Source organism: Ciconia boyciana, chromosome 4 (assembly GCF_034638445.1).
Source record: "Ciconia boyciana chromosome 4, ASM3463844v1, whole genome shotgun sequence".
NCBI lineage: Eukaryota > Metazoa > Chordata > Aves > Ciconiiformes > Ciconiidae > Ciconia > Ciconia boyciana.
Genome location: NC_132937.1, coordinates 7,933,404 through 7,945,628, shown reverse-complemented (window position 1 = coordinate 7,945,628; position 12,225 = coordinate 7,933,404). Strand labels below are relative to the sequence as shown.

The 12,225-nt window shown below is 43.7% G+C and overlaps 1 protein-coding gene across 1 annotated transcript in view; it reads left to right on the top strand.

Annotated features, from left to right (window-relative positions):
- The window catches only part of LOC140651122 (BDNF/NT-3 growth factors receptor-like), a 209,422-nt gene that overhangs the window by 60,731 nt on the left and 136,466 nt on the right, over positions 1–12,225 (top strand). The window contains exons 11-12 of the mRNA XM_072860241.1: positions 6,343–6,443; positions 8,782–8,881. Of these exons, the coding sequence (XP_072716342.1) occupies positions 6,343–6,443; positions 8,782–8,881 (201 nt within the window). The remainder of the gene's footprint in view (positions 1–6,342; positions 6,444–8,781; positions 8,882–12,225) is intronic.

Below are 12,225 nucleotides of genomic sequence, written 5' to 3'. Positions count from 1 at the left end.
GGGCTTTATCCCATGGTACTCTACCAAGCAGATCCCTGAAGAGGCCAAAGTCTGCTCTCCTGAAGTCCAGGGTAGTGAGCTTGCTGTGTGCCCTCCTTGGTGCCCTAAGGATCTTGAACTCCACCATTTCATGGCCACTGCAGCCAAGGCTGCCCTTGAGCTTCACATTCCCCACCAGCCCCTCCTTGTTGGTGAGAACAAGGTCCAGCATAGCACCTCTCCTCATTGGCTCCTCTATCACTTGGAGAAGGAAGTTATCATCAACGCATTCCAGGAACCTCCCGGATTGCTTATGCCCTGCTGTGTTGTCCCTCAAACAGATATCGGGGTTGTTGAAGTCCCCCATGAGGGCCAGGGCTTGTGAACATGAGGCTGCTCCTATCTGTCTATAGAGGGCCTCATCTGCTCGGTCTTCCTGGTTGGGTGGCCTGTAGCAGACCCCCACTATAATGTCACCTGTCCCTGCCCTCCCTTTAATCCTGACCCATAAGCTCTTGGTCGACTCCTCATCCATCCCCAGGCACTCCAGCTGGTCATTGACATAAGAGGGCAACACCCCCTCCTTGTCTCCCTTGCCTGTCCTTCCTAAAAGGCCTGTATCCTTCCATTCCAACACTCCAGTCATGGGAGCCATCCCACCACGTCTCCGTGATGCCAATAAGATCATAGCCCTGCAGGTGTGCGCACATCTCTAACTCCTCTTGTTTATTCCCCATGCTACGTGCATTTGCATAAAGGCATTAAAGTTGGGCCCCTGATGAAGCTCACTTACTGGCTGGAGTGGCTGGAATGCCTTTGTGCTGCTCTTCAGGTGCTCTCCTGCTGACCTGTGATCCTTCTCCAGGCTCTGGGCATCTGTTGCTGGCACTGGCATCAAACTGGTAGGAATTGGATGGATTGAGGTTCCCCTCCCCTGGCAACTTTAGTTTACAGCCCTCTTTACCAGCTTGTCAAGCCTATGACCAAAGATGCTCTTCCCCTTCTCTGACAGACGGACCCCATCAGCCTCCAGTAGACCAGGTTTCTCAAAGCGAGTCCCATGGTCTAAGTAGCCAAACCCCTGTCTGTGGCACCAGTCCTGTAACCATTTGTTGATTTGCCAGATTCAACTGGCCCTTTCAAACCCCTTCCCTTTGACCAGGAGGATTGATGAAAAAACTACCTGTGCTCTAGAGTCCCTTACCACCGCTCCCAGGGCTCTGTAATCCTTCTTGGTACTCCTCAGACTGCTCCTGGCTGTATCACTGGTGCCCATGTGAAACAACAGCAGTGGACTGTATGAGGCTTGGTACTCTCTCGGTGACATCCCTGATACGAGCCTCCGGTAAGCAGCACACCTCTCTAGAGAGTGTGTCAGGTAGGCAAATGGGTGCCTCCGTACCTCTCAGAAGAGAGCCGCCTACTACTATCACCTGTTGCCTTTTCTTAGTTGCGCTGGTTGTTATACAGGGAGCAGAATGGGCTGCCTTAGCTCCAGCGTCTCTCCTGGTGTGACAGGTCTTTCCTCTTCAGTCTGCAGAGCAGTGAAGCAGTTCTGCAAGGGCACCTCAGACTTCAGGGGAAGTCTCTTCCTCTGCTGGTCCTTGCCATTGCAACCGTCCATTCTTCTGCTTTATTGGCCCCCCTCCCTTCTGTGTGTGCCGGTGGGGGAGTTTTTGGCTGTTTGGCCGTGGGCTGTGGGTCCACTGTAGACTGCACTTGGAACCAGCTATCTAAGTTCTTCTCAGCCTCCCTGATGTTACACAGCCTTCTCACTGCCTCCTGCAGCTCAGCCACCTGCTGCAGGAGGTCCTCCACCTGGGCACACCTTTTGCAGGCAGATCTGCTGCCTGTCCCTGCCCAAGGAGAAAGGTCTAGGCACTTCCTGCAGTCTGAGGTCTGCACTGCAGCCTCTCCCTTCAGCAGCTCCATCTGGGTGGAGGCATCGGCCACCACTGGGGTAGATGGTGCAGACCCCCTGGCTGGAGCTGCAGCCTTTGCCCTCAGATGAGTTCCCACCATTCTGCCTTGAGGGTCAGGTAGGATGAGTGCCCTTGACCTGTGCAGATGGTCACAGAACAGTGCCCGGTTGCTGGGTTATGTGTACTTCAAGTCTCCCACTTGGCCAATGGAATGCCCCTCCTTCGAAGAGGCGCCCTCCCTGCGTGCCCTTCCAAGCGAACTGCCGTGCAAACTGTCGCGCCACGCCCTGGCTGATGCGCCACGCCCTGTTTGCCTGTCCTGTTTGCAGCCCTCCTGGTTGCTAGCGCTCCCTAGGGCTGCCTTTTGTGGGAGTTGCAAGGTATTTCTCTATAAGTGTCAGGGCACTGCAGTGCCAATGGCTTTGTGAGGGCCAGGTGCCAAGGGTATCTTCGGGCTGGCAGGGCAGGGGTCTTGCCAGCCAGGGCCTGTCCCACTGCCCCCAATGAGGGAGCAGGGCAGGCTGTGGGGGCAGCTGGGGGCAGCCCCCAGCCAAGGGCATCAGGCACCTCTGTGGGGATGGGGCTCGGCTGTGGCCAGGATGGGCTGTCAGCCCATGAGTAGGGGTCAGGATCAGGACCAGTGAGGGTAACCACGGTCAGATACAGCCCCAGGATGGCAGGGCAGGGCCATGGGGATGGGGACAGGCTGAGGTCAGGCCAGGATGTGAGCCTAAGTGTTGGGCCTGGCTCAGCAGGACCCATGACAAGGCAGGGCAGGTCTGTGGCAGAGCTAGAGATGAACATTCCTATGGTGTCACCGGGGTGGGGATTGATGGCCCTGAACTGACCTGAAATGAGGCTCCTGGGCCCATGGGCAGGGGTGGGGGAGGCCCCAGGGGAGGCTGGGCAGGACCAATAAGGGTTGTTAGTACTCTCAGGGCCCTGACAATGGACTGGACCTTCACAGAAGAGGTGGGTGTTTCTCCCCACCTGAATATATGCAGGAAGAAGATGGAATGTAACTAGGCAAAAATAAATTGGAACAGGGTATGAAGGGTGGCCCTTCACTTCAAAAGAGCCAAAACAGACTAGAGAGACTAATCATGAGATTTCATCCAAATAAAAAAATTCCAGACAAAGAGAACCTCTATGTGCCCCTGAGAAAAGGTTTGTGACAGATTTTCACAGCTGCTATTGGGCTGGGACTTGGTCTCTGCAGTGCCTGTGCACCATCTGAGTTCCCTTAGCCAGCAGGATGTGGTTAGGAGCTCGTGTATGATGATTATGGCCATCATTGCTGTGCCTTGTGTGGGTAAGCAGGGCTTGGCTGCATGGGGGCAGGGGACTCTAGCCTTGAGTACCCTTCTGCATAGAGCAAAGCCCTTTGTAGTAGGATTTGGTCTGTCCCTTGGGATTTGACCTTCAGTGCTCTGTGCTTCATATGAGGTAATTTCCAAATGTTTTCCATTAAATGTTTTAAAAATACTATGGGAAACAGAAGAACCAACAAGCTCACAAAAGTATGCATGATGTTATGTTTGTTGGAGGAATTCTATCCACATTGTACTTCATATGCTTGAAGCACAGAGCAATCAATCCCTAATAACTAATCCCCACAGAATCCTGTGGAAAAGACAAATAAGAGATGTTATCACAGTTTTGTATGAGAGGTAACTGAGAAAGAAAAATAAAGTGACTTGCCCAGAGCTGAGCAGGAAATCAAATGCAAAGATGGCTTCTTTGGCTCCTAGTTCATGTTTTAATGCCATACTGCTTTTTCTAATGTGGTCATGAAAATGAGAGAGACAATATGCCCCATAAAACTGAACTCCCAGGGATATTTTGCAGAATGACTCCCTGGTACTTATGACAGTGCTCTTGTCTGGATCCCAGCTGCTTTACACCTTGTTTATAAAACAGCTGCAAAATGCTCCCATGCTTTAGTTGTGATTTACCTCAGTTGGTGTAGGAATATATGACTGCATAAGTTACTAGACACCAGAGAATCTAGCCCTGAAACAATACAAGTCCCACATAGCATGAGTCAGAAGGCATGACCCTGTCTGTATCAGAATGCTACGTGCCTAATCAGAATTTCATAATAAAATGAACAAGAATTCATTTAATTCAGAATTGCCTGGGTTTGGCTGGATAACTGTTGTGCATGTTTTCCTTGCCTGGCTCACCCATTTCAAGAGGCTTTGAAAATTTGTCACTAATTCAAATGTAAATGGTTCACAGTTATACAGGTGGAAATGGCAATGCAACACATGTACTGAAGTGGCCTACTCTATCCCTTGCCCTTTTTAATACTGCATTCAGAGGATTCATAGACCCAGACCTGAAATACTTTGCATAGTTCTCATTAGTCCTTCAGGGTATGATTTCCAGTATCATAGTATAGAAATGAACATAAACAGAACTGCAAATAGCTTCAGCTTTTGCCCCCCACTATTTACAGGTAAAATTAAGAGCAAAAAAATTCCCTCTTAAAAGTTTGTATTATGGAGACAGAACAGTGAAGGCTCTTAATGTTTGTTTCCAATATTGTTGCTATTATAAAGGTACTGTAAATAAAGGGTTGGTCAAAACTATCTTAGTGAAGACATTGCCAGAAAATTGTAAATTAAGCCCAATCTTATAGCTTGAGATACTTGTTATAAACTGGGTTCTTCACTGATCAAGAGTCTAGGTGCTGCCTGCAGGTGAATAAAACTGAAATCTCCTCCTCTGCTGTGGCAAAACTTGTATTCACAGTAGCGGATGGTCTGCACAGAACCTTGTCTCAGTGTCCAGGCTGTTTGTCCAAGTGGGGAATTCAGGTAGGATTTATTTTGCCTGGAGTAAGGATTGCTGCTCTTTTGCCTTTCACTACTATGTTAACCTTGCTGCATAGGAAGCTGTAGACATAGGGATGCAATGCTGAGTTGAAGAATGTGAATGATAAAAGGCCAGGAAATTAAATTTGGTTTCTCGTGAAAGCTCTGTAGACTAAATATGTATTTTGTCTTGAAAAAATCCTGTCCTTCGGCATGTATGGTGTAGAGCCAGAACAGACTTTGTGAGTTGATTAGACAACCTGACTGGACCAACTGTAGCACTGGTGGCAGAGGTAGCTGTATTGGTTCATATACCAAAAAAATATGCAGCCTGCTGAGTGCTTTGCAGAAAGAAATTGTGTTTGTGCATGCATGAAGATCAAAAGGCTGGTGCAGCTTGTTGCTAGTATTGCCAGCTGAGGTCTCCAAAACAGCTTTGGGAGCTAAAGAAGATAAAGGCCCTCCCACCCCTTGCCCAGTAGCAGCTTTGAGGTTGGAAGAGTTCCTGCCTCTGTGGTTTGTGAGCTATGCCTCTGAATTGTGCTTTTTCATATTCACAGTTACAATTTCATCTGTAGACTTATGGCACTGATTTTATTCAAAATATATAAAGACACAATTAATTGCAAATTTAAATTAGAGTGCTGGAGGTGCATTTGCAATAAATGCACTTATTGCCCTTGTTTGTTTTATTTCATCTGCACACATTACAGTCATACAATTGAAACATTATGTATATTTCCAGATGCAATCATAAAAAATATTAAGCTTTTTTTATTTTAATGGATGTATCTCTAAGTTCATACATGTACGATTTAATTCTTGTATCTCATTTGAATAATTTTGAAAAAAATCATGGACTGTATATATCTGTGTTTCATTTAAAAATAATTATAAATAATTAAGCCATATTCATTGTTTTGATGGAATTGTCCTGGATTCACCCCTGCAGACCTATGAGTAGCATTGTTTTGATAAATCAAATTTCTTCAGACCATCTCAGGCACTTAACTTTTTAAAAGTTTACCTGTATGACAATTTAGCATGTTAGACTATAACCTCTATGCACACAACAGCATCTTTCATTATTTTTTAACCTAAGAAAACCAGCTATTTCACATTTGATATCAATAAAGTAGCTAAAAGGTCATCTGCCAAATTCTTCACAGATAAACAAAAAGTCCCCAAGCTAATTTCTAAGTCAGTCCTATATTTGGCTGAATACAAGGCTAGAGAAGTTCATTGTAGAGGGCAGCCTTCAATTTTTAATGGAAAGTCAGAAGCACATAAAAATAGTTTTATGTATGGAGTTCTTATTTAACTCTAGTTTTTCTAATATAAATATATATTATGATGTAGATTCCTTCTCTATAAAGCTGAATACAGAAGCAGCTTCTTTTTTTCAAGTCTGTCAGTCACAACACATTTGTTCAAAATTATCTGTCACAAGGATCCCCCCAAATGTATCAGGTACAATAGAAATAATGTATAATTTTCAAATTGCTCAGAATTCTGATAAGTGTTACTGTTGTTATGGTATTACAAAGCTGAAATAATAAAGACAACCCTTTCCCCTCCAAGGTTACGAAATTATAAAAGCACCCTTTTTTTCGTTTCCTAAGAGTATGAAACCACGCCTAATGATCTTGGAGACACCACGAATAATAGTAATCGAATCGCTTCTGCAGATGTTTCCAACAAAGAGAATGAAGATAGTATCACTGTAAGTATATACATTGTTTCCTGATCTGTAATCTTGGCAGATTTTTTTGACTATACAACTAATGAAACTGGGACCTAAGCTACTAGAACACCAGAACTATTACTATGTGGTGATCAAAATCAAGAGGAAAAAAATCAATGCAACCCCCCCCTTCCCTCACCCCATTTTTTGAGAGTGGATCACTTTTTATTCCAAGTAAAGTTGCTAATTTGTTTCATGTTTTTCTGAACAACTAACTGTAATTTGTTAGCCCAATACTTTGCTTCTAATTTTAGCCAAGGAGAGCAACTCTTTTTTAACAAAATAACAACATTCAAGGTAACTTAAAGACTGTTGCTTTAATTCCAGTCCCAAAGTCAGCTGCTCCTTACAAAGAGGACATGGTGTAATGAACTTTCAAATTCTAATTGTATGTTTTAAATGTGTGATTTCATGTAGCTTTTTGATAAGATAATTTGTAGTGGATGTTAGTACAGGCAGCTGAATTGGTGGGTCTACTCCTTTGCTGCCTCACCTATCATGATGTTGGAAATTGAATGTTTGTTAGATGAATGTTAAATGTAATGAATTGTTGGAAACTGGTAGCAGGTGGCCAGTCTGGTTAGTAGTGCTGCCTCCCTGCTGCAGACATTGATGACTGCAAAGCTGCAGGCAGTGGAGAGTGTGTGCATTTGTGGTAGACTGTGAGTTGGGAAAGAATGGAAAAGGAGACTATGAAGGCTAAGTATTGTCTCAATACATCTGAAAGTGATGAGGGAGGAATCTGTTTTGTGCAGGTGGGAGAAAGCCTACTCAGTGGCTCTCTCCAGCACCAATGGTTGGGGAGTGAAAAGTTATAAGAATAAGGGCAGTGAGAAGGGTTCCTAAAACTTCAATTTTGTTCTGTTTCCATCCGTTAAGTGCGGTGGGGGCATAACTTTGACAGCCTCCAGTCCCTCACATTGACAATGGTTGCTTCATAGAGATACTTTGCTAAAAAATCAGGAAGATTCCAGACAGTCTTATCTTTTCTGATAACAGAATCACAGAATAGCTGAGACTGGAAGGCACCTCTGGACATCATCTAGTCCAACTCCCCTGCTCAAAGCAGAGTCAGCTACAGCAGGTTGTCCAGGACTGTATCCAGTCAGGTTTTGAATATCTCCAAGGATGGAGACTCCACAGCCTTTCTGGGCAACCTGTGCCAGTGTTCGACCACCCTCACAGTAAAAAAAGTGTTTTCTTATGTGCTTTTCTTATGTGTTTTCTTAAAAAATGCCACTCTGCTGGAAGGAAAAGGGGTGATGTGCATTCCCTCCCACCTGCCTTGAATGTGTGGGATGTTGAGAAAGTGGTTCTCAGAGGTGTCTGAGTCTCTATTCTCTGCAGGATAGAAGAAACCTTATTTATTTCTGACTTATTTCTGTACTCTTTGATCTGAGTGCAAATGTTTCCTATTTTAAATGAATCTCTACCTAAATCATAGAATCATAGAATGGTTTGGGTCAGAAGGGACCTTTAAAGATCATCTAGTCCAACTCCCCTGCCATGGGCAGGGACATCTTTCACTAGACCAGGTTGCTCAAAGCCCTGTCCAAACTGACCTTGAACACCTCCAATGATGGGGCATCCACAACTTCTCTGGGCAACCTGTTCCAGTGTCTCACCACCCTCATCATAAAAAATTTCTTCCTAATATCTAATCTAAACCTACCCTCTTTCAATTTAAAACCATTGCCCCTCGTCCTCTCACTGCAGGCCCTACTAAAAAGTGTCTCTCTGTCTTTCTTATAAGCCCCCTTTAGATATTAAAAGGCTGCAATGTCTCCCCGGAGCCTTCTCTTCTCCAGGCTAAACAACCCCAACTCTCTCAGCCTTTCCTCATGGGAGAGGTGTTCCAGCCCTCTCATCATTTTTGTGGCCGCCCTCTGGACCTGCTCTAACAGGTCCATGTCTTTCTTGTACTGGGGACCCCAGAGCTGGATGCAATACTCCAGGTGGGGTCTCACGAGAGCGGAGTAGAGGGGCAGAATCACCTCCCTTGACCTGCTGGCCTCGCTTCTTTTTATGCAGCCCAGGATACGGTTGGCTTTCTGGGCCGCAAGCACACATTGCCAGCTCATGTCCAGTTTTTCATCCACCAGTACCCTCAAGTCCTTCTCTGCAGGGCTGCTCTCAATCCATCCGTTCCCCAGCCTGTACTGATATTGGGGATTGCTCTGACCCAGGTGCAGGCCCTTGCAATTGGCCTTGTTGAACTTCATGAGGTTGGGTTAATGGGTAAATATGAGTGTATGCTGAATATGTTTGAAGATGGTTAATGAGAAAAAATCGGATCTGTTTGTGTCCTCTTTTTTAGGTGTATATTATGGTGGGAAGTGCAGCACTGGTGTGCACTGGCTTAGTAATAATGCTCATTATTCTGAAGTTTGGAAGACACTCTAAGTTTGGGATGAAAGGTATGCAGGGTCATTTTTTATATCTCCTGTAATTGTTGTGGGTTGTACAAGCTTATACCATAGGTATCTGCACCAAGAACAGTCAATATAACTAGATAAAGTGCCATCACATTTTTTGTTTCATTTATTTGTCAGGTAAGTAAGAACAGAGACAGCTGTAGATAGGAATATATAATTTTGGTTTAAACGTTATACTTATTTGTTTTTTCTTATCACAGATCCCATTTCTTTCTCTTCAACTGCACGGTCCCATGGGACACTTCCTGGAATAAAATATCACTTGAATCACTGTAGGGAAGTAGAGGATAAGAAATTAAATTTATTCTGATAAGAGTTTGATTACAAATATTTGGCAACAATCTATGCTGTATGCAAGAGATACTTCAGACAATACTATAAATGCTGCTTTGATGTGATAGATTGTATTGGGTCTGGCTGGGATGGAGTTAACTTTCCCTATAGCAGCCCTCATAGTGCTGTGTTTTGTATTTGTAGCTGGAAAGGTGTTGATAACACACCAGTGTTTTGGCTACTGCTGAGCAGTGCTGGCACAGCATCAAGGCTGTCTCTCCAACACCCCTGCCCCCAAAGGCCAGTAGGCTGGGGGTGGGCAAAAGGTTGGGAGGGGACATAGCCAGGACAGCTGACCCAAACTGGCTAAAGGGATATTCCATACCATATGATGTCATGCTCAGCAATAAAAGCCAAGAGAAAGGAGGAGGAAGGATCAGCAGAGACGAAGTGTTATGAACTGACTGCAACTCCCATTCCCCATCCCCTTGCGCCGTTTGGGGGCTGAGGAGGGAGGGCATAAAAGATTCATGAGTGAAATTGAGCCTGGGAAGAAAGGGGGCTGGGGGGAAGTTGTTTTTAGTTTTGTTTTTATTTCTCGCTATACTTTCTGTTATTAATTGACAATAACTTAAATTAATCTTCCCCAAGTTGAGTTGATAGAGCAGCTTGGTGGGCACCTGGCAGCCAGCCAACATTAACCCACCACAGTTTGTTCTGGAGCTCGAGGAATTCAAGGTAGGGACAGTAATTGGGAGAGGCAATGGACAAAAAATGGACTGGACATTGCCAGAGAGCGGAATAATTGTGGGGAATTTTTATTGTTGTAATTGTGGTGAAGGGACAAGGGGTGGAGTGTGTGTAAATTGTCCACTTTTGTCAGTGTTGCGATGATGTTCTGATTTTGGTGTGGGAAATTCTTTTTGTTGATGTAAGTGAAGTTTGTGAAGATTGTGTGATAATGTATATTTTAATGATAATTTTAAAATATGTGTTTTACAGAAGCCATCCCTGCAGCCTCCTCTGCTACCAAAACTTTTCCCTTTAAACCCAATACATAGATTCAATGGCAAGAGGAGAATGTGCATTTGCAGTGCATCCTGTCACACTGGTGCTTTCTCACAGATACATTTTCTTGAGCCTGTGTGTGTGTGTCTTGGGATATGGCAGCTGGAAAGAGTGGCAAGTGCTCAAGTCCCTGTGGAAGGGGAACTGTCAGCTGATCATTTATTTATTTATTTATTTTATTTACAGCCAGATGGAGGTACAGCTAACACAGAGGTACCTGTAACAACTCCAGTATGGTATTACTGTACTGATCTCATCAGTTTGTGTCTAGAGATGTTGGTGGAATTGTATTTAAAAAAACCAACAGCCTCCCCCCCACCCCAAAATAAAAAAGCCCCCTCCCCCCCGTTATCTTGTTGAGAGGCCCAGAAGGTGCTTTTCTGTGTGCTAAAGGAGATGAGCTTTTGATCTTAAGATGTGTAGTTGAGGATTTGTGGAGAGAGTGGTAAGTTATTTTTGGTAGGTTCCTGTTAACCTTATGTCCTTCCTCCTACTCGTGCTTATGATATAGTACCACAGAAGTTTTTTCCCCATAGTTGTATATTTTGATGATTCTGACTTGTTCTTGACAGTGCTCTTTTCAGAGATATCTACTGTATATTTGGTATTTGTATATTCTGTGTAGAAGAGAGTTCTTAGAACAGATGAGATTTGAACAGAGTAGAAATGTAGATAGATAGTACAGATTAGCTCACTAGGATGGTAACCCCCTTTTCTCTCACCTCCTTCTGATATGACACAGTCTCTGGGGTAGCATTAAAAGAGGACAGGCATTGTGAAATGTCCTGAAAAACAACATGGAGCCTGTGGGATAGAGCTGGAGAGTTTTGGCCAAAGACTAGAAAAAGCTATCTGGAACCGAACAGCAGCTCAGTGGAAATTTTCTTTGTGGCTGAAGCTTTCTGAATTGCATTTAAAGACCTGAAGAAAATTAAGCTAAATGAGAGCAATGATAGGAACTGTCTGACGTTTGGGCTTTAAAGCTGAATGCTTGTTAGGTTTTTCAAAATTTGTGTTACAGATTTCAAGACAGCATTGTTAGAAGAACTAGGAAGTAAACTCTATCCTGAGGAAGAATGAACAAAACTGTATTTTGCATGGTAACATAACATATTACCTTCTGGGTAGCTCCTTACATGGTGGTTGTTTTTCAGTATCTTCAATTAGAACTTCTCTCACAAAAATAATGGTCTTGCATTATCAGTAAGTTTGACTTCAGTAGTTTTCTGTTGTGGAATTGGCCATCTAGATCTTATTTGAGTAAGGATGCATTTTGGGGGGAATAACTAGCTGAAATTATGAAAAGGCAGCAACTGCATTTATGGAGTTTATTTTTTCCTGTTAATTTGACCAGTGATGGTTAGCAAAAGCAGTAAAATGACTTCCCTGTTCGGGTACACTCCTTCAAAAACTTATCAATCACTGGCATGGTATGCATGGTAATGGTGAAATGTCACTGTGAGCTACAAATAACCCCTGAATGTTTCATCAGAAAGGAATGATGTTCAGTTGTCCCTGAAGTGAACCTCAGACTTCCCCAAAGTTTAGTCATGCGTGAGCTTTGCAGTATAGGTCTATCTATAATCTATCCATAATCCAAAGTCCCAGAAACACTTTCACAATTTATCATCATCAGTATTATTGAATTTATTTTAAAGCAATATTTAAAGACCTGAAATTAGAACACCATATTGATATGTAATACTCAGACTGATAATAAAAGAATGCCTGCTCTGAAGAGCTGGCAACATAAGCATATAATGAGAAAAAATAAATGAAGATAAACAACCTGGGATATTTGAGCATGAGGAAAATAAGGCAAAGGTGAAGAGAAATTTTTACAGTCAGTATTGGTCAGTATAATACATTTAAAATGTGTATCTTGGAAATTCTGGATAAAAAGATCAAACCAGCTACCTGTGAATTCTATGAGTGGTTTTCCATGGAGTTCAGTGAGAGTAAAATTAGCCTCAACTTAGCATACA